The 18,229-nt window shown below is 53.3% G+C and overlaps 1 protein-coding gene across 1 annotated transcript in view; it reads right to left on the reverse strand.

Moving 5' to 3' along the window:
- LOC149273987 (atrial natriuretic peptide receptor 2-like) overlaps positions 1-18,229 on the reverse strand; it is a 68,667-nt gene that overhangs the window by 22,281 nt on the left and 28,157 nt on the right. Inside the window, exons 6-16 of the mRNA XM_089505960.1 lie at positions 15,296-15,428; positions 14,597-14,681; positions 12,930-13,050; positions 12,462-12,536; positions 12,041-12,118; positions 11,847-11,951; positions 6,569-6,640; positions 5,383-5,542; positions 4,883-5,038; positions 2,208-2,376; positions 211-357 (exon numbers count right to left, since the gene is read on the reverse strand). Of these exons, the coding sequence (XP_089362086.1) occupies positions 211-357; positions 2,208-2,376; positions 4,883-5,038; positions 5,383-5,542; positions 6,569-6,640; positions 11,847-11,951; positions 12,041-12,118; positions 12,462-12,536; positions 12,930-13,050; positions 14,597-14,681; positions 15,296-15,428 (1,301 nt within the window). The remainder of the gene's footprint in view (positions 1-210; positions 358-2,207; positions 2,377-4,882; positions 5,039-5,382; positions 5,543-6,568; positions 6,641-11,846; positions 11,952-12,040; positions 12,119-12,461; positions 12,537-12,929; positions 13,051-14,596; positions 14,682-15,295; positions 15,429-18,229) is intronic.

Genomic DNA, 18,229 nt, shown 5'->3' on the forward strand with positions numbered 1-18,229 from the left:
GGAAAGAGTGTGAGTCCCGGGCTAAGGGAGCGGAGGTAGTCGCTCGGAGTATCCGACTCCGTGACGCTCTGCTTCTACAAATACCCCAACTCCAGGAGAGGAGCCCCACGCACCAAGTGGCCCCCACATCACCCATCGTAACGCGGCAGCATGTGAGCAGCGAGCGGGGGCTCTCGCCACGAGGGCCGCGGGGACCGGCTTTCTACTCACTGGGGCAGGATCTGGTAGAGGAGGTTCTCGGCTTTGCGCTTCTCCTCCAGGTACGCCTGCGTCCGCTCCTCCACCAGCTTCTCCAGGTTATTGGCGTATTGCTCCATCCGGGACAGCAGGTTATCCAGGATGCTGGTGCTGCCCTCTCTGTGAAGCAGACCAATCCCATGAGTCCGAAGAGCGTTCCCCGTCCTCCCGGCCCCTCTGTCTGCCTGCGCCCTGGGGCCTCTGTCTGTCTGCCTGTCTGCGCCCCGGGGCCTCTGTCTGTCTGCCTGTCTGCGCCCCGGGGCCTCTGTCTGTCTGCCTGTCTGCGCCCTGGGGCCTCTGTCTGTCTGCCTGTCTGCGCCCCGGGGCCTCTGTCTGTCTGCCTGTCTGCCTGCGCCCTGGGGCCTCTGTCTGTCTGCCTGTCTGCGCCCCGGGGCCTCTGTCTGTCTGCCTGTCTGCCTGCGCCCCGGGGCCTCTGTCTGTCTGCCTGCACCCTGGGGCCTCTGTCTGTCTGTCTGCCTGCGCCCCGGGGCCTCTGTCTGTCTGTCTGTCTGTCTGCGCCCCGGGGCCTCTGTCTGTCTGCCTGCGCCCCGGTGCCTCTGTCTGTCTGCCTGCGCCCCGGTGCCTCTGTCTGTCTGTCTGCGCCCCGGGGCCTCTGTCTGTCTGCCTGCGCCCCGGGGCCTCTGTCTGTCTGTCTGTCTGCGCCCCGGTGCCTCTGTCTGTCTGCGCCCCGGTGCCTCTGTCTGCCTGTCTGCGCCCCGGGGCCTCTGTCTGTCTGCCTGTCTGCCTGCGCCCCGGGGCCTCTGTCTGTCTGCCTGCACCCTGGGGCCTCTGTCTGTCTGTCTGCCTGCGCCCCGGTGCCTTTGTCTGTCTGTCTGCGCCCCGGTGCCTCTGTCTGTCTGTCTGCCTGCGCCCCGGTGCCTCTGTCTGTCTGTCTGCGCCCCGGTGCCTCTGTCTGTCTGTCTGCCTGCGCCCCGGTGCCTCTGTCTGTCTGTCTGCCTGCGCCCCGGTGCCTCTGTCTGTCTGCCTGTGCCCTGGTGCCTCTGTCTGTCTGTCTGTCTGCGCCCAGGTGCCTCTGTCTGTCTGCCTGCGCCCCGGTGCCTCTGTCTGTCTGTCTGCGCCCCGGTGCCTCTGTCTGTCTGCGCCCTGGTGCCTCTGTCTGTCTGTCTGTCTGCGCCCCGGTGCCTCTGTCTGTCTGCCTGTCTGCGCCCCGGTGCCTCTGTCTGTCTGTCTGCGCCCCGGTGCCTCTGTCTGTCTGCGCCCCGGTGCCTCTGTCTGTCTGCCTGCGCTCCGGTGCCTCTGTCTGTCTGTCTGTCTGCCTGTCTGCGCCCCGGTGCCTCTGTCTGTCTGCCTGCGCCCCGTTGCCTCTGTCTGTCTGTCTGCGCCCCGGTGCCTCTGTCTGTCTGCCTGCGCCCCGGTGCCTCTGTCTGTCTGTGCCCTGGTGCCTCTGTCTGTCTGTCTGTCTGTCTGTCTGCGCCCCGGTGCCTCTGTCTGTCTGTCTGCCTGCGCCCCGGTGCCTCTGTCTGTCTGCCTGCACCCCGGTGCCTCTGTCTGTCTGTCTGCGCCCCGGTGCCTCTGTCTGTCTGTCTGCGCCCCGGTGCCTCTGTCTGTCTGTCTGTCTGTCTGCGCCCCGGTGCCTCTGTCAGTCTGTCTGCACCCCGGTGCCTCTGTCTGTCTGTCTGTCTGTCTGCCTGCGCCCCGGTGCCTCTGTCTGTCTGTCTGCCTGCGCCCCGGTGCCTCTGTCTGTCTGTCTGTCTGCGCCCCGGTGCCTCTGTCTGTCTGTCTGTCTGCGCCCCGGTGCCTCTGTCTGTCTGTCTGTCTGCGCCCCGGTGCCTCTGTCAGTCTGTCTGCACCCCGGTGCCTCTGTCTGTCTGTCTGTCTGTCTGCGCCCCGGTGCCTCTGTCTGTCTGCCTGCGCCCCGGTGCCTCTGTCTGTCAGTCTGTCTGCACCCCGGTGCCTCTGTCAGTCTACTCTTTGCCCCGCGCCAGTACAGGTAACTTGTGAGCTCTCACTTGTTGAACTTGCAGATGAAGGCCTTGATCTGGTTAAAGTCCGGCCGCTCCATCGGCTCCTCGGCCCAGCAGCGCTCCATCAGAATCGCCAGCTCCTCGCTGTGACAGCTCGTGTCCACCGAGGGCCGGAAGTACGGCCGCTGACCATTCCGCACCTTCTGCACAACCTCTGGGGTGAGAAAAGGCCAACTATTCACATATGTGCAAGGAAAGCTCTGCGAGGCGACGTGGGCTGTAGGAGATGTATATACTATATATATATATATATACTATATATATACTATATACCATATCGCTCTGCTCGCTGTATGTATTATACAGTATAGCGCCGCCCGCTGAAGGAGACGTGTATACTATATATCTACTATATACTATATATATACTATATACCATATCGCTCTGCTCGCTGTATGTATTATACAGTATCGTGCCGCCCGCTGAAGGAGACGTGTATACTATATATATACTATATACTATATATATACTATATACCATATCGCTCTGCTCGCTGTATGTATTATACAGTATCGCGCAGCCCGCTGAAGGAGACGTGTATACTATATATATATATACTATATATATACTATATACCATATTGCTCTGCTCGCTGTATGTATTACACAGTATCGTGCCGCCCGCTGAAGGAGACGTGTATACTATATATATATATATACTATATACCATATCGCTCTGCTCGCTGTATGTATTATACAGTATCGAGCCGCCCCCTGAAGGAGACGTATATACTATATATATATATATACTATATACATACTATATACCATATCGCTCTGCTCGCTGTATGTATTATACAGTATAGCGCCGCCCGCTGAAGGAGACGTGTATACTATATATCTACTATATACTATATATATACTATATACCATATCGCTCTGCTCGCTGTATGTATTATACAGTATCGTGCCGCCCGCTGAAGGAGACGTGTATACTATATATATATATATACTATATATATACTATATACCATATCGCTCTGCTCACTGTATGTATTATACAGTATCGTGTCGCCCGCTGAAGGAGACGTGTATACTATATATACAGGGCCGGCCGAAGACTTAACGCCGCCTGGGGCGAAGTTTAAAATGCCGCCCCCCGCCGACGCCGGGGGGGGGCATTATCTACACCCCCCCCGGTACTTACTCTTAAACAGTCCTGGCGAGTCTCCCTGTGCTGCCACGGTGCCGGCTTGTAATGCTGAGCGCCGGAAATTCGCATCACTTCCGGCGCTCTGCATTACAAGCCGGCACCGAGACCGAACAGGGAAACTCGCCGCAGAGGAGAGAGAGAGGGGCGCCGAGCGGGTAAGCGAAAATCACTCGGTGCCCCTCTCTCTCTCCTCCGCTTCAAAAAAACAAAAAAAAAACCGCTTGGGGCGGCAAAGTGCCGCCCCTTCTGAAGTGCCGCCTGGGGCAATTGCCCCAGTCGGCCCCATTGTAGGGCCGGCCCTGTATATATACTATATACTATATATATACTATATACCATATCGCTCTGCTCGCTGTATGTATTATACAGTATCGCGCCGCCCGCTGAAGGAGACGTATATACTATATATATATACTATATACCATATCGCTCTGCTCGCTGTATGTATTATACAGTATCGCGCAGCCCGCTGAAGGAGACGTGTATACTATATATATATACTATATATATACTATATACCATATCGCTCTGCTCGCTGTATGTATTACACAGTATCGTGCCGCCCGCTGAAGGAGACGTGTATACTATATATATATATATACTATATACCATATCGCTCTGCTCGCTGTATGTATTATACAGTATCGCGCCGCCCCCTGAAGGAGACGTATATACTATATATATATATATATACTATATACATACTATATACCATATCGCTCTGCTCGCTGTATGTATTATACAGTATCGTGCCGCCCGCTGAAGGAGACGTGTATACTATATATATACTATATACTATATATATACTATATACCATATCGCTCTGCTCGCTGTATGTATTATACAGTATCGTGCCGCCCGCTGAAGGAGACGTGTATACTATATATATACTATATACTATATATATACTATATACCATATCGCTCTGCTCGCTGTATGTATTATACAGTATCGCGCCGCCCGCTGAAGGAGACGTATATACTATATATATATATACTATATACATACTATATACCATATCGCTCTGCTCGCTGTATGTATTATACAGTATCGTGCCGCCCGCTGAAGGAGACGTGTATACTATATATATACTATATACTATATATATATACTATATACCATATCGCTCTGCTCGCTGTATGTATTATACAGTATCGTGCCGCCCGCTGAAGGAGACGTGTATACTATATATATACTATATACTATATATATACTATATACCATATCGCTCTGCTCGCTGTATGTATTATACAGTATCGCGCCGCCCGCTGAAGGAGACGTATATACTATATATATATATATACTATATACATACTATATACCATATCGCTCTGCTCGCTGTATGTATTATACAGTATCGTGCCGCCCGCTGAAGGAGACGTGTATACTATATATATATACTATATACTATATATATATACTATATACCATATCGCTCTGCTCGCTGTATGTATTGGGGTCCTGAATTTACATTCCGAATAATAACTCCCGGTCTCTATACAAAGTACCTTTTGGACTCAGGTCCATTCCCTGGATATAGAAACATCCGTTGCGGAGTGCGATTTCCTGCAAAATAATCCCAAAGCTATACACATCCCCCTTCTGCGTTCCCTGAGGTGGGGGTCTCGCCATGCGCAGGACCTCCGGGGCCGTCCACAACTTTTCTGTAGAGTAAAGGACACACGATAAGCTCGGTCTGTGATTAATAACAATCCAATAGGGTGAAGTCCATGATAGGAACCATCCAATAGGGTCAGACTATGAGAAAAAACTATCCAATGAGGTCAGACTACATTAAGAGCCATCCAATAGGGTCCATCTACAATCATAATTTAGCAATAGGGTTATTTTGTGATCATAACCATCCAATAGGGTGCAGAACATGCCACATATATGTAACATGTTGCAGGTAATTCTGAGTTAATGCAACAAACGGTATTTATCAGATAGGGATTCAGTATCGGAAGAATGGCGGGGTGCAGGAGGACCCCAAAGCATTCACACCCACTGGCATACAGCGCATGGACATCATCGGCATCGCAGGAGGAGCGGAAGCTGCCAAGGCCGTAGTCGGTGATCTTGAGGACGAATCTGCTGTCCACCACACAGTTAGAGGACTTGAGGTTCCCGTGAGAGCCAATGATGCTGCGGTGCAGGAAGCACATTCCCTGGGAGAAAGAGAGAGGGGGTCCATGGGGATGGGAGGAGAGCGTGGAGAAGGGACGGGGAGTATGGAGAAGGGACGGGGGTGAGGGAAGAATGGAGAAGGGACGGGGAGGAGGGGAGGATGGAGAAACAGATGGGGTGAGTGGAAATGGAGAAGGGTTGAGGGTAAGGAGAGGATGGAGTAGGGACGGGGGTAAGGAGAGGATTTAGAAGGGACGGGGTAAGGAGAGGATGGAGAAGGGACGGGGGTAAGGAAAGGATGGAGTAGGGACAGGGGTAAGAAGAGGATGGAGAAGGGACAGGGGTGAGGAGAGGATGGAGAAGGGACAGGGGTAAGAAGAGGATGGAGAAGGGACAGGGGTGAGGAGAGGATGGAGAAGGCACAGGGATGAGGAGAGGATGGAGAAGGCACAGGGGTGAGGAGAGGATGGAGAAGGCACAGGGGTGAGGAGAGGATGGAGAAGGCACAGGGGTGAGGAGAGGATGGAGAAGGCACAGGGGTGAGGAGAGGATGGAGAAGGCACAGGGGTGAGGAGAGGATGGAGAAGGCACAGGGGTGAGGAGAGGATGGAGAAGGCACAGGGGTGAGGAGAGGATGGAGAAGGCACAGGGGTGAGGAGAGGATGGAGAAGGCACAGGGGTGAGGAGAGGATGGAGAAGGCACAGGGGTGAGGAGAGGATGGAGAAGGCACAGGGGTGAGGAGAGGATGGAGAAGGCACAGGGGTGAGGAGAGGATGGAGAAGGCACAGGGGTGAGGAGAAGATGAATTACGGACAGGGTAAGGAGATGGTGGAGAGAGTGACTTGCCGGTGACCGTGTCTAGTGCTCGAACTATCCCTATATGTTGTGTTTTGAGACCTGATGCATTAGAGGTGATTTCTGTTTTGATAAACATTGTGATGTCTGTGTTGTGTTGAGTTGCGTTGACGGATGTGTTTTGTGTTGTGTGTTTGTCTTGTGTTACAATGAATATTGTAATTGAGTTTTATCTGTGTTGAGTTTGGTGTTGAGTGGTGTCTCCTCTTACCTTCACAATGTCGTTGATGAGCGAGTGTCGGAACATCCAGTCCAGGTTAATGCTCTCGTTCTCCAGGATATCCTGAGGAAGCAAACAGCCTGAATTTTACTAATTGAGTGATATACCCCTGCTGGGGGTACGGCTAAAACCCCAGGATCCTGATACCCGCCAGCAGCTCCTCTAATACCCCAGGATCCTGATACCCGCCAGTGTGACAGGGCCAGGCTAGCTGGCTCATGTGTCATATGAAGTTTAGCCGGGTCACGGAGCACTTTTGTGTCCGGTTCCGTATCCCGTGACCCGGTAATATATTATATTGTGTTTATTGTGTAACCGGCCCAGAGACTGATGTGGATTCAGCCCCAGCCTTCAAAGAGACGATCCTATAATCTGGCTGGGGCTCTTAATCAGCCAACACAGCCCTGTCTGCCCAGACGGCACCCGCACTACAGGGGGGATAACACAGGTGGGGGAACCCATTGTATTCTGTAATCCCTTCACCTGATACATCCCCTGTATACTGATGGGATTTGTGATGGGATGTGAGTGATGGGATTGGGGGTTGGGTTCGGTACACATTGCATTGAGATTGTATAAAGTTCTGTGTGTTTGTAATAAAGAGAGTTCTTCCTGGTTTGCTACGAATGGTGGTCTGGATGATCTGTGGATAGCTGAGTGCGATCCGTATGAGGGACTGACTGGTGATTCCTCAGCCCTCAAACAGGGGTACCCAGCCTTGGGTACGGTGACCCTGTAACATTGGTTGGCAGCGGTGGGAAGAATCCCACGACTTGGGTGAAATCCAAACCACCAACTGGGATTGCAGACGAGAGACACCGAGAGAGCTCCTGGAGGTTTGTAGCAAAGGAAAGGCTACTCTGATTGCGGACTGCAGAGAGATGGACCGGCACCAGGATGCCCCAGAGGAGAGCCTCGGACTGAGTGCTCTACAAAAGAACATTCTATGGCACCTATCCCTGTACCCAGGAGGGGCTACATCGGAGCAAGTGACGACGGTGATTAAAATGTGTCACCAGGAACTGAGCCAGAGTGGGTCTGTATCTCCCAGACTAGGGGAACAGAACACCAAAATATCATACCAGGATATCCAACCCTTCCGAGAACCAGAGGGTGAGACAGACCGGGTTACAGCCGAGGTGTGTGAGCTGGAACACCAGCAGAGGCAGTTAGAGTCTGCGCCCGCAGACTGGAGGGATGATTTCTCCCATCCCCACTTTGAAACGTACTGGGCACAGTACTGGACAATGTGGGATCTACGACTTCCACTCCTGGGGGAGAACCCGTTGCCGGAGTGGGAAGACGAATTGAGGGGTCTCATATATGCAGAGCTCGACCTCCAGAGCCGCTACCAGGGATTCTCCCAGCAGTTAGCAGGTGAAGACCACAGCGACCCTCTGATGCTGTATAGCCCTGTCGACCCAGGACTGATATATGATGCCTTCCAATTTGACTCGTCCTTCGGAAGCCCCTGCCAGTACCGCAGGGATACAATCTGGGACAACCGTGCAGAAGTCCTGGTTTATGCTATTCCCACCGAGCTGGAGGCTGTTATGGATTGCCTGGTCCAAGAGGAATGGCAGCTCGAGAGGGACTATAAAGAATTGCTGCGGAGAGTGGAGCTCCAGGAGTTACAAGGAGACTGGGAGCATGGTACTACAACTTGCGGGAGTGGGACCGAGGTCCTCTTCACCTACTCCTCGGCCCCTGCCCTGGCGAGAAGAACCGAGGTCCTCGCCAGCAAGAAGAAGCGGAGGAGGAAGCCAAAAGCTCCGACCCAAGTCCTCACCAACAACCCTGGCTGCTCTACCCCGGCAGAAGAGATGACTGTCCCCACCGCCCGAGTAAGTGGCACAACCCCCCTCACCAAACCCCTAGCTATGCCTGTAGAAGCCAGTGCCCCAGACTGTCCCCCTGATTTCCCGAGTGTCCTGGGAGAAGCCCGGGTCACTGCCCCAGAGGTTCCCACTGAAGTCCCCGGTGACCCGGTAGAGGCACCATTCCCTAACCTAGCGAGGACGCCAGAGGGGCTGCCGAGTTCCCTGGGTCCTCTCAGTAGCCTGGCGCAGGCCCTGGTTCCTATCCCTGTGTTCTCCGAAGTGATCCCTGGTTCCCCAAGGTCACTGTCCCAGAGTGTTCCTCTGACTCTCCCCGTGCCCAGGCAGAGGCACCTGTCCCAGAGAGGAAGATCGAGGGTCTGCTTAACCCTCCCGGTGGTCCAGTATTGGCACCTGTCCCTGCCCCGGAGTATTCCCCTGGGTCCCCTGAGTACCCCGCAGAGCTGATTAGCTCGCCCAATAACCCTGTAAGGGCACCTGTTCCTGTCCCAGAGTGTCCCCTAGGTCACTCCAGTGTCCCGGTAGAGGCCTCGCTTACTACCTCTACGTGTTTCCCTGGTTCCCCGAGTGCCCCCGGCCCGATCAGCAGGGTTTTCCTTCCATGCAACCACCCTGGCCTGGCAGCTGCCCCAGACTCAGTTCCCAAGACTAGGGAGCAAGAGTCTCCAGGTGCCCCTGTTACCCCGGTGAGGGGGATAGCCATGTGCCCCCGGCTGAGCTGGGACCGTCCTCCAATTCACAGAGGACTACTGACTATCCTTTTGGGCAACCAGGGCCCTGGCCCACCTTCAATGGATGATTCTGACAAAGGGGGCCATGAACTAAGGCCTGCACCTGTGAACTTTGTCCACTCGGACAGCCTGCAGCAGACCCGTGTGGATCTGCCTGGTCTGCCGGACCGTTGGTCAAGGGGGAGATCTGTGACAGGGCCAGGCTAGCTGGCTCATGTGTCATATGAAGTTTAGCCGGGTCACGGAGCACTTTTGTGTCCGGTTCCGTATCCCGTGACCCGGTAATATATTATATTGTGTTTATTGTGTAACCGGCCCAGAGACTGATGTGGATTCAGCCCCAGCCTTCAAAGAGACGATTCTATAATCTGGCTGGGGCTCTTAATCAGCCAGCACAGCCCTGTCTGCCCAGACGGCACCCGCACTACAGGGGGGATAACACAGGTGGGGGAACCCATTGTATTCTGTAATCCCCTCACCTGATACATCCCCTGTATACTGATGGGATTTGTGATGGGATGTGGCTGATGGGATTGGGTTCGGTACACATTGCATTGAGATTGTATATAAATTCTGTGTGTTTGTAATAAAGAGAGTTCTTCCTGGTTTGCTACGAATGGTGGTCTGGATGATCCGTGGATAGCTGAGTGCGATCCGTATGAGGGACTGACTGGTGATTCCTCAGCCCTCAAACAGGGGTACCCAGCCTTGGGTACGGTGACCCTGTAACAGCCAGCAGCTCCTCTAATACCCCAGGATCCTGATACCCGCCAGCAGCTCCTCTAAAACCCCAGGATCCTGATACCCGCCAGCAGCTCCTCTAAAACCCCAGGATCCTGATACCCGCCAGCAGCTCCTCTAATACCCCAGGATCCTGATACCCGCCAGGAGCTCCTCTAATACCCCAGAATCCTGATACCCGCCAGCAGCTCCTCTAAAACCCCAGGATCCTGATACCCGCCAGCAGCTCCTCTAATACCCCAGGATCCTGATACCCGCCAGCAGCTCCTCTAATACCCCAGGATCCTGATACCCGCCAGCAGCTCCTCTAAAACCCCAGGATCCTGATACCCGCCAGCAGCTCCTCTAAAACCCCAGGATCCTGATACCCGCCAGCAGCTCCTCTAATACCCCAGGATCCTGATACCCGCCAGGAGCTCCTCTAATACCCCAGAATCCTGATACCCGCCAGCAGCTCCTTTAAAACACCAGGATCCTGATACCCGCCAGGAGCTCCTCTAATACCCCAGGATCCTGATACCCGCCAGCAGCTCCTCTAATACCCCAGGATCCTGATACCCGCCAGCAGCTCCTCTAATATCCCAGGATCCTGATACCCACCAGCAGCTCCTCTAATACCCCAGGATCCTGATACCCGCCAGGAGCTCCTCTAAAACCCCAGGATCCTGATACCCGCCAGGAGCTCCTCTAATACCCCAGGATCCTGATACCCGCCAGCAGCTCCTCTAATACCCCAGGATCCTGATACCCGCCAGCAGCTCCTCTAAAACCCCAGGATCCTGATACCCGCCAGGAGCTCTTCTAATACCCCAGGATCCTGATACCCGCCAGGAGCTCCTCTAAAACCCCAGGATCCTGATACCCGCCAGCAGCTCCTCTAATTCCCTTGGATCCTGATACCCGCCAGCAGCTCCTCTAATACCCCAGAATCCTGATACCCGCCAGCAGCTCCTCTAATACCCCAGGATCCTGATACCCGCCAGCAGCTCCTCTAATTCCCTTGGATCCTGATACCCGCCAGCAGCTCCTCTAATACACCAGGATCCTGATACCCACCAGCAGCTCCTTTAAGACACCAGGATCCTGATACCCGCCAGCAGCTCCTCTAATACCCCAGGATCCTGATACCCGCCAGCAGCTCCTCTAATACCCCAGGATCCTGATACCCGCCAGGAGCTCCTCTAAAACCCCAGGATCCTGATACCCGCCAGCAGCTCCTCTAATTCCCTAGGATCCTGATACCCGCCAGCAGCTCCTCTAATACACCAGGATCCTGATACCCACACAGCTCTCTAAAACCCCAGGGCATAAATATACACACACCTGCACACACAGCGGGTGCAGTACACGCGGATCCCAGCTCTGCACAGAGTATCTGCGGATCCTGTGACTGCGGATCCTATGATTTTGGATCCTGTGACTGCGGATCCTATGACCGCGGATCCTATGACCGCGGATCCTATGATTTTGGATCCTGACACAGTAACTCTGAGCCTTGCCTTTCCCATTTTAAGCTCCCCTCTTCCCGACTGAAACATGTGACTACAGAAGGAGCGTCTTACTGGTTGTCACACGATGTAGATCGTTTTCTCTGTCTTTCACCAATGGGGTCAGTCTGTGTCACTGCGAATACCCCCGCTCCGGCAGAGCAGCCTCACGCGGGGACCTCCTCTACTCTCTTCCTGCAGTTCAGCCCAATAGGTCAGCAGGGACCCCGGGGTAAATGTTCCTTTTCGCCCCGAGGGTGCTGATGTTCTGAGCAGGACTGAAACGTACCAGGAGCCATTGTACTGCCCCAGGGTCCAGATACTAGTAGCCGGTCCCTCTAGTACCCCAAGATATGCCTTAGCAGCCCCTCTAACACCCCAGTGTCTGGTACCTACCAGTAATCTCATGTACAAAACCTCTAAATTTGCCCCGTGGGCTGGGATGTCAGGCCACACACCGCTAAGCATTTACCTGTAAGCTGCCCCGGGGGCAGTACTCTGTCACAATGCAGATGTTAGGAGGGTCAATACAGGCGCCCACGAAACGGGTCAGATGATTGAACTGCACATCCCGCATCTGTGGAGAGAGAGAGACGTCTAGCGGTGAGTGTGAGCGCAGAGCTCTCGTTACCCTTACGGTCAGTGATAACAGCGAGACATACATACGTGTTTCAGCTCGAAGAGGACCTGCCTTGTCAGCTCAATACGCTTCTTATTGACGTGTTTTATGGCCACAACATTCCCCTGTGATGGAGACAAAGATATCTTAACGAGAGACAGCAAGAAAGAGACAGACATGTAGAGAGGGGGCCCAAAACAAAGATCCCAAATACTTAAAACCAACAGAGAGAGAGAGAGAGGGAGAGAAGAGAACAACACAGAGAAAGACAAGAAAGGCAGACGGAAGGAAGGAGAGACAGATAGAGAAGGCCAGTCATGGAAAGGAGAGCTGGACAGAGAGGGAGAGGAGAGAAGGACAGAGAGAGGAGAGGAGAGAAGGACAGAGAGAGGAGAGGAGGACAGAGAGGGAGAGGAGAGAAGGACAGAGAGAGGAACGCACAAACCCATTCCCAGACTCCAAAATCACCTTAAAATGCCCCGTGTTGGCGAAGATTTGATATTTTCCATGAGCGGTCATCAAAGAACCATAACTGGAGCCTCTCTAGGACAGAGTGAAACCGTTAAACTCGGAGCGAGACCCTCAATCACTGAGCAAGACCCTCTCACACACTGAGCGAGACCCTCACATTCCAAGTGAAACTGTCACACACCAAACCAAATGGTCACACGCTGAGCGAGACCCTCGCACTCCGAGTAAAACTGTCACACACCAAACCAAATGGTCACACGCTGAGCGAGACCCCCGCACTCCGAGTGAAACCGTCACACACCAAACCAAATGGTCACACGCTGAGCAAGACCCCCGCACTCCGAGTGAAACCGTCACACACCAAACCAAATGGTCACACGCTGAGCGAGACCACTGCACTCCGAGTGAAACCGTCACACACCAACCCAACACACACTCATGGGGTGAGTTACTCGTGACTCTCACTAGTGAAAGGGTGAGCCGGCTCCCCGCGTATTTGTGATATCTCTCCGAATTCCCGCACTGCAGCTCTTCCCACCTGATCCTCCACAGCATGCTGGCGAGCTCCTTCTCCAGCATCAGCTTCCTGCGCAAGAACAGACGCCGGTCAGAGGGAGGCAACAAGGAGCGGCCGCTTCCCAAACGCCCTTCATTTATTTCTGGGGTCACTGGCCTCCGGCTGCTGGATCTATTCACTCGTTAAGGGTTAACTCGGTTGACAATACCCGGTCGCACGAGTTGAGTGTGAGTGCATGCGGCTTTTTGCGAGTTGCAGGCGAGGGCCGGTGACTTTCGTTTCCTAGACCACCTTTAGTGGGGCAGTAAAGATCACCCCCACCCTCCACAACCCGTGTGCCTGCGATGGGGGGGGGTGATAAAACGCCCCATCCTGTGCTTAATGGGATTGGGATAGAGGGGTCGCTAAATGTGTCCTGTGACCACAGGATGGAGGGGGGGGGAGAGGTACAGGAGGGCCTCAGCAGCGCAGGACTCCACAGCTTCAGACATTTAAATAGATCATTAAACTCATGCAGAAAATTTCCAAGAGACAGACAGCGAGAGAGGTGAGAATTAGAGAGACAGAAAGACTAGAGAGGAGTAGAGAGACGGAGAAGAAAAGATAAGCGACAGCAAGAGAGGTGGCAAAAAAGAAGAGAATGAAAGAGAGGGAATGAGCAGAGGGCAAGAGAACAGTGAGAGGGAGAGAATGAGAGAGATGGAGAGAGAGAACAGAATAACAGAGACAGAAATAGCAGAGATTAAGAGACCATGAGAGAGATGTAGAAAGAGGAGGGAATGAGAGAGACAGCTGTCTGCAGCTGGGAGGCATCTCTGTGACGCATTCTGACCGCACTCCAACTGTAATCAAATCCAGAAGAGGCAATTACCAAACATCTCTAACGAGAGCAGGAAGTCTCCTCTAAAGAGGACGACATGGGATAAACATTCAATGCGAGATCTGGGGTGACGGGAGGATAAGGGGGGCTCGGCTGTACCGGAGAGTTAGACCCCCTGTCACTAAGGTCAGATGAGGTCATCTCCACCACGTCCAGGCCATGACTGTTACTAAAAGCAGAAGAGGTCCTCTCCACCACGTCCCGGCCATGACTGTTACTAAAGGCAGAAGAGGTCCTCTCCACCACGTCCCGGCCATGACTGTTACTAAAGGCAGAAGAGGTCCTCTCCACCACGTCCCGGCCATGACTGTTACTAAGGTGAGATGAGGTCCTCTCCACCACGTACCGGCCATGACTGTTACTAAAGGCAGAAGAGGTCCTCTCCGCCACGTACCAGCCATGACTGTTACTAAAGGCAGAACAGGTCCTCTCCACCACGTACCGGCCATGACTGTTACTAAGGTGAGATGAGGTCCTCTCCACCACGTACCGGCCATGACTGTTAGTAAAGGCAGAAGAGGTCCTCTCCCCCACGTACCGGCCATGACTGTTACTAAGGTGAGATGAGGTCCTCTCCACCACGTACCGCCATGACTGTTACTAAAGGCAGAAGAGGTCCTTTCCGCCATGTTCCGGCCATGACTGATGGCCTCTCCGCCACGTACCGGCTGTAGTGGTTACATTAGCCCCAGCCAGTGTCAACCTCTGATTCATTATTTAATTCCTGTTACTCACCGCAGTATGAGGAAACTAGACATCCCAAAAATTAGCAGGGTGAGACCGGCACCAAGGGCTACGATGGCCAATGTGGACAGGGGGGCTGTGAGAGAGACAGGAGAGAGTTATGGGAGAGTGTCAGGGAGTCACAAAAGCATGGGGGGAGTCACAGAGGGAGAGTCACAGAGAGGGAGCATGGGGGAGTCACAGAGCGAGAAGGATGAGGAAAAGAGGAGAGTGTCACAGGGAGAAGGGGCGAGAGTCACAGGGAGAATGGGAGAGTCACAATGAGAAGGGGTGAGTGTCACAGGGAGAAGGGGTGAGCGTCACAAGGAAAAAGGGAGAGTGTCACAGGAGAAGGTGAGTGTGGCAGTAAGAAGGGGAGAGTGTCACAGGGAGAAGGGGAGAGTTGGTTAGTTGCAGAAAGAGAAAGGTTGAGTGTCACAGGGAGAAGGGGGAGTGTTAGAGCTAGAAAGGGAGAGTTTCAGAGGGAGAAAGGGTGTGAGAGGGAGAAAGGTACAGTGTCACATGAAGAAGGGGAGAGTGTCACAGGGAGAAGGGGAGAGTTGGGAGTTGCAGAGAGAGAGAGAGAGAAATAATATCAGAGAGATAGTGAAATAGAGTCATATAGGAAGAGAGGGAGATAATATCAGAGAAAGATGTAGGTCTGGAGGGAGTTGCAGAGAGAGAGTTACGGAGCGAGACAGCCAGACTTACTCTTCACACACGAGGGGTCATCAGCGTTAAACACACAGGGGGGGCTGTCGGACGGGGGGGATCCCTTCAGCCAAATGATGGGGTTTCCAGTCCAGTTAATCTGTTTAGTGATCCCGTTGTAATGGCCGACAACCTGCACCAAGGAGATCAGAAAGTGTTACACAATAAACACCCCCCCTGAAGTGTGTTACACAATAAACCCCCCCCTGAAGTGTGTTACACAATAAACATCCCCCCTGAAGCGTGTTACACAATAAACACACTTCCACGGAGCGAGTTAAACATTAAACACAACCCCGCTGAGCGCGTTGCACAATAAACACCCACCCACAGAGCACGTTACTCAATAAACACACCCCCACGGAGCGCGTTGCACAATAAACACGCCCCCACAGAGCACGTTACTCAATAAACACACCCCCACGGAGCGCGTTGCACAATAAACACGCCCCCACAGAGCACGTTACTCAATAAACACTCCCACGGAGCGCGTTGCACAATAAACACACCCCACGGAGCACATTACACAATAAACACCCCCCCACAGAGCACGTTACTGTCACTATCCGGAAGTGAGCTGGTAAGCGAAAAGGTTCCTAATAGCAAAAAACTCCAATACACACAGGACAAAAATCCAGGCGAGGTACAATAGGGCACGAGCGGAGGCAGAGTCAAAAAACAAGCAGGGGGTCAAAGGCAGGCAGCAAATAGATAATGGTCGGTAAGCGAGAATAGGGTCTGGTACACAAAGGGTCAAAACACAGAGAACGCTTCGGTATAGGAATCCAACTTCAACTGATACTTCAGCAAAGGATACTGGGACTAAAGCGTCTAAATACGTTCAAATTTTGGCGCCAAAATGACGTCAGTATTTGAAACGTGTTGCTATGGCAACGGTGGAGCATGTCCTGCGTCTCACTGGATTCTGCCGGCAGCTAGAGAGAGACGCGTCTCCCTGGCAACGGAGCGAGCGCCCCCTCCCTCCTGTTAACCTCCGGCTGCAGCTGCGTGGGAGTGTAGCTGGAGAGGCCCTGCTTGCTGCTGTGTCAGTAAGCCGGGAAGGAGCAGAGATGTCAGCGTGGGAACGATGGCTGGGGTAAGTACTTGCTTTATGACAGTTACTCAATAAACACACCCCCACAGAGCACGTTGCAGAATAAACACACCCCACAGAGCACGTTACACAATAAACACACCCCCACGGAGCACGTTACTCAATAAACACACACCCACGGAGCGCGTTGCACAATAAACACGCCCCCACGGAGCACGTTACACAATAAACACGCCCCCACAAAGCACGTTACTCAATAAACACACCCCACGGAGCGCGTTGCACAATAAACACACCCCACGGAGCACGTTACACAATAAACACACCCCCACGGAGCACGTTACTCAATAAACACACACCCACGGAGCGTGTTGCACAATAAACACACCCCACGGAGCACGTTACTCAATAAACACACCCCCACAGAGCACGTTGCACAATAAACACACCCCACAGAGCACGTTACACAATAAACACACCCCCACGGAGCACGTTACTCAATAAACACACACCCACGGAGCACGTTGCACAATAAACACGCCCCCACGGAGCACGTTACACAATAAACACGCCCCCACAAAGCACGTTACTCAATAAACACACCCCACAGAGCGCGTTGCACAATAAACACACCCCACGGAGCACGTTACACAATAAACACACCCCCACGGAGCACGTTACTCAATAAACACACACCCACGGAGCGTGTTGCACAATAAACACACCCCACGGAGCACGTTACACAATAAACACACCCCCACGGAGCACGTTACTCAATAAACACACACCCACGGAGCACGTTACACAATAAACAGACCCCGTGGAGTGCATTACACAATAAACAGACCCCCGTGAAGCGTGTTACACAATAAACAGACCCCAGTGGAGCGTGTTACACAATAAACAGACCCCAGTGGAGCGTGTTACACAATAAACACACGCCTGCGGAGTGCGTTACATAATAAACACCCCCCCCCCGCAGACCCTCCTGTATCCGAATGTCTTAAAGTGTTACTCTTTTGGTCGTTTTTATTATTTTTGCTCATTTTGCTCATAACAGCGCTACGGCATCTGCTGGCACTAAATAAATGGTATGCACGCTCATTTACACATGATCACTACTTAGTGTTTGCTACTTAGATTCTGCACACAGACCTACACACACAGACGCACACACCGTCACACACAGACGCACACACCGTCACACACAGACGCACACACCGACGCACACACAGACGCACACACAGACGCACACACCGACGCACACTGAAATACACACACAGACGCGCACATCGACACACACAGACGCACACACTGACACACAGACGCACACACTGACACACACACACTGATGCACACACACAGATGCACAGACGCACACACAGACGCGCACATCGACACACACAGACGCATACGCTGACAAACACAGACGCACACACTGACACACACAAATGGACAGACGCGCACACACTGACGCCCACACAGATGCACAGACACGCACACTCTGACGCGCAGGTCGACACACACAGACGCACACGCTGACACACACTGACACACACAAAAGGACAGACGCGCACACACTGACACACACACAGATGCACAGACGCGCACACTCTGACGCACACACAGATGCAGAGACGTGCACACACTGACCCACACACTGACGCGCACACTGACACACACTGACACACACAGACGCGCACACACTGACGCGCACACCAAGACACACACAGACGCGCACACACTGACACACACACTGCTTGCACACACTGACACACACACTGCTTGCACACGCAGCGGTGTCTCTCGGCCAGACATGCGGCTCCTGCTGTCAGTGCCAGAAAGTGTTTCCTGAGAGAGAACAGCTGGAGGGGCCGGGG

Source organism: Sceloporus occidentalis, unplaced genomic scaffold (assembly GCF_023333645.1).
Source record: "Sceloporus occidentalis isolate IW3139 unplaced genomic scaffold, rSceOcc1.0.p SCAF_357, whole genome shotgun sequence".
Lineage (NCBI taxonomy): Eukaryota > Metazoa > Chordata > Lepidosauria > Squamata > Phrynosomatidae > Sceloporus > Sceloporus occidentalis.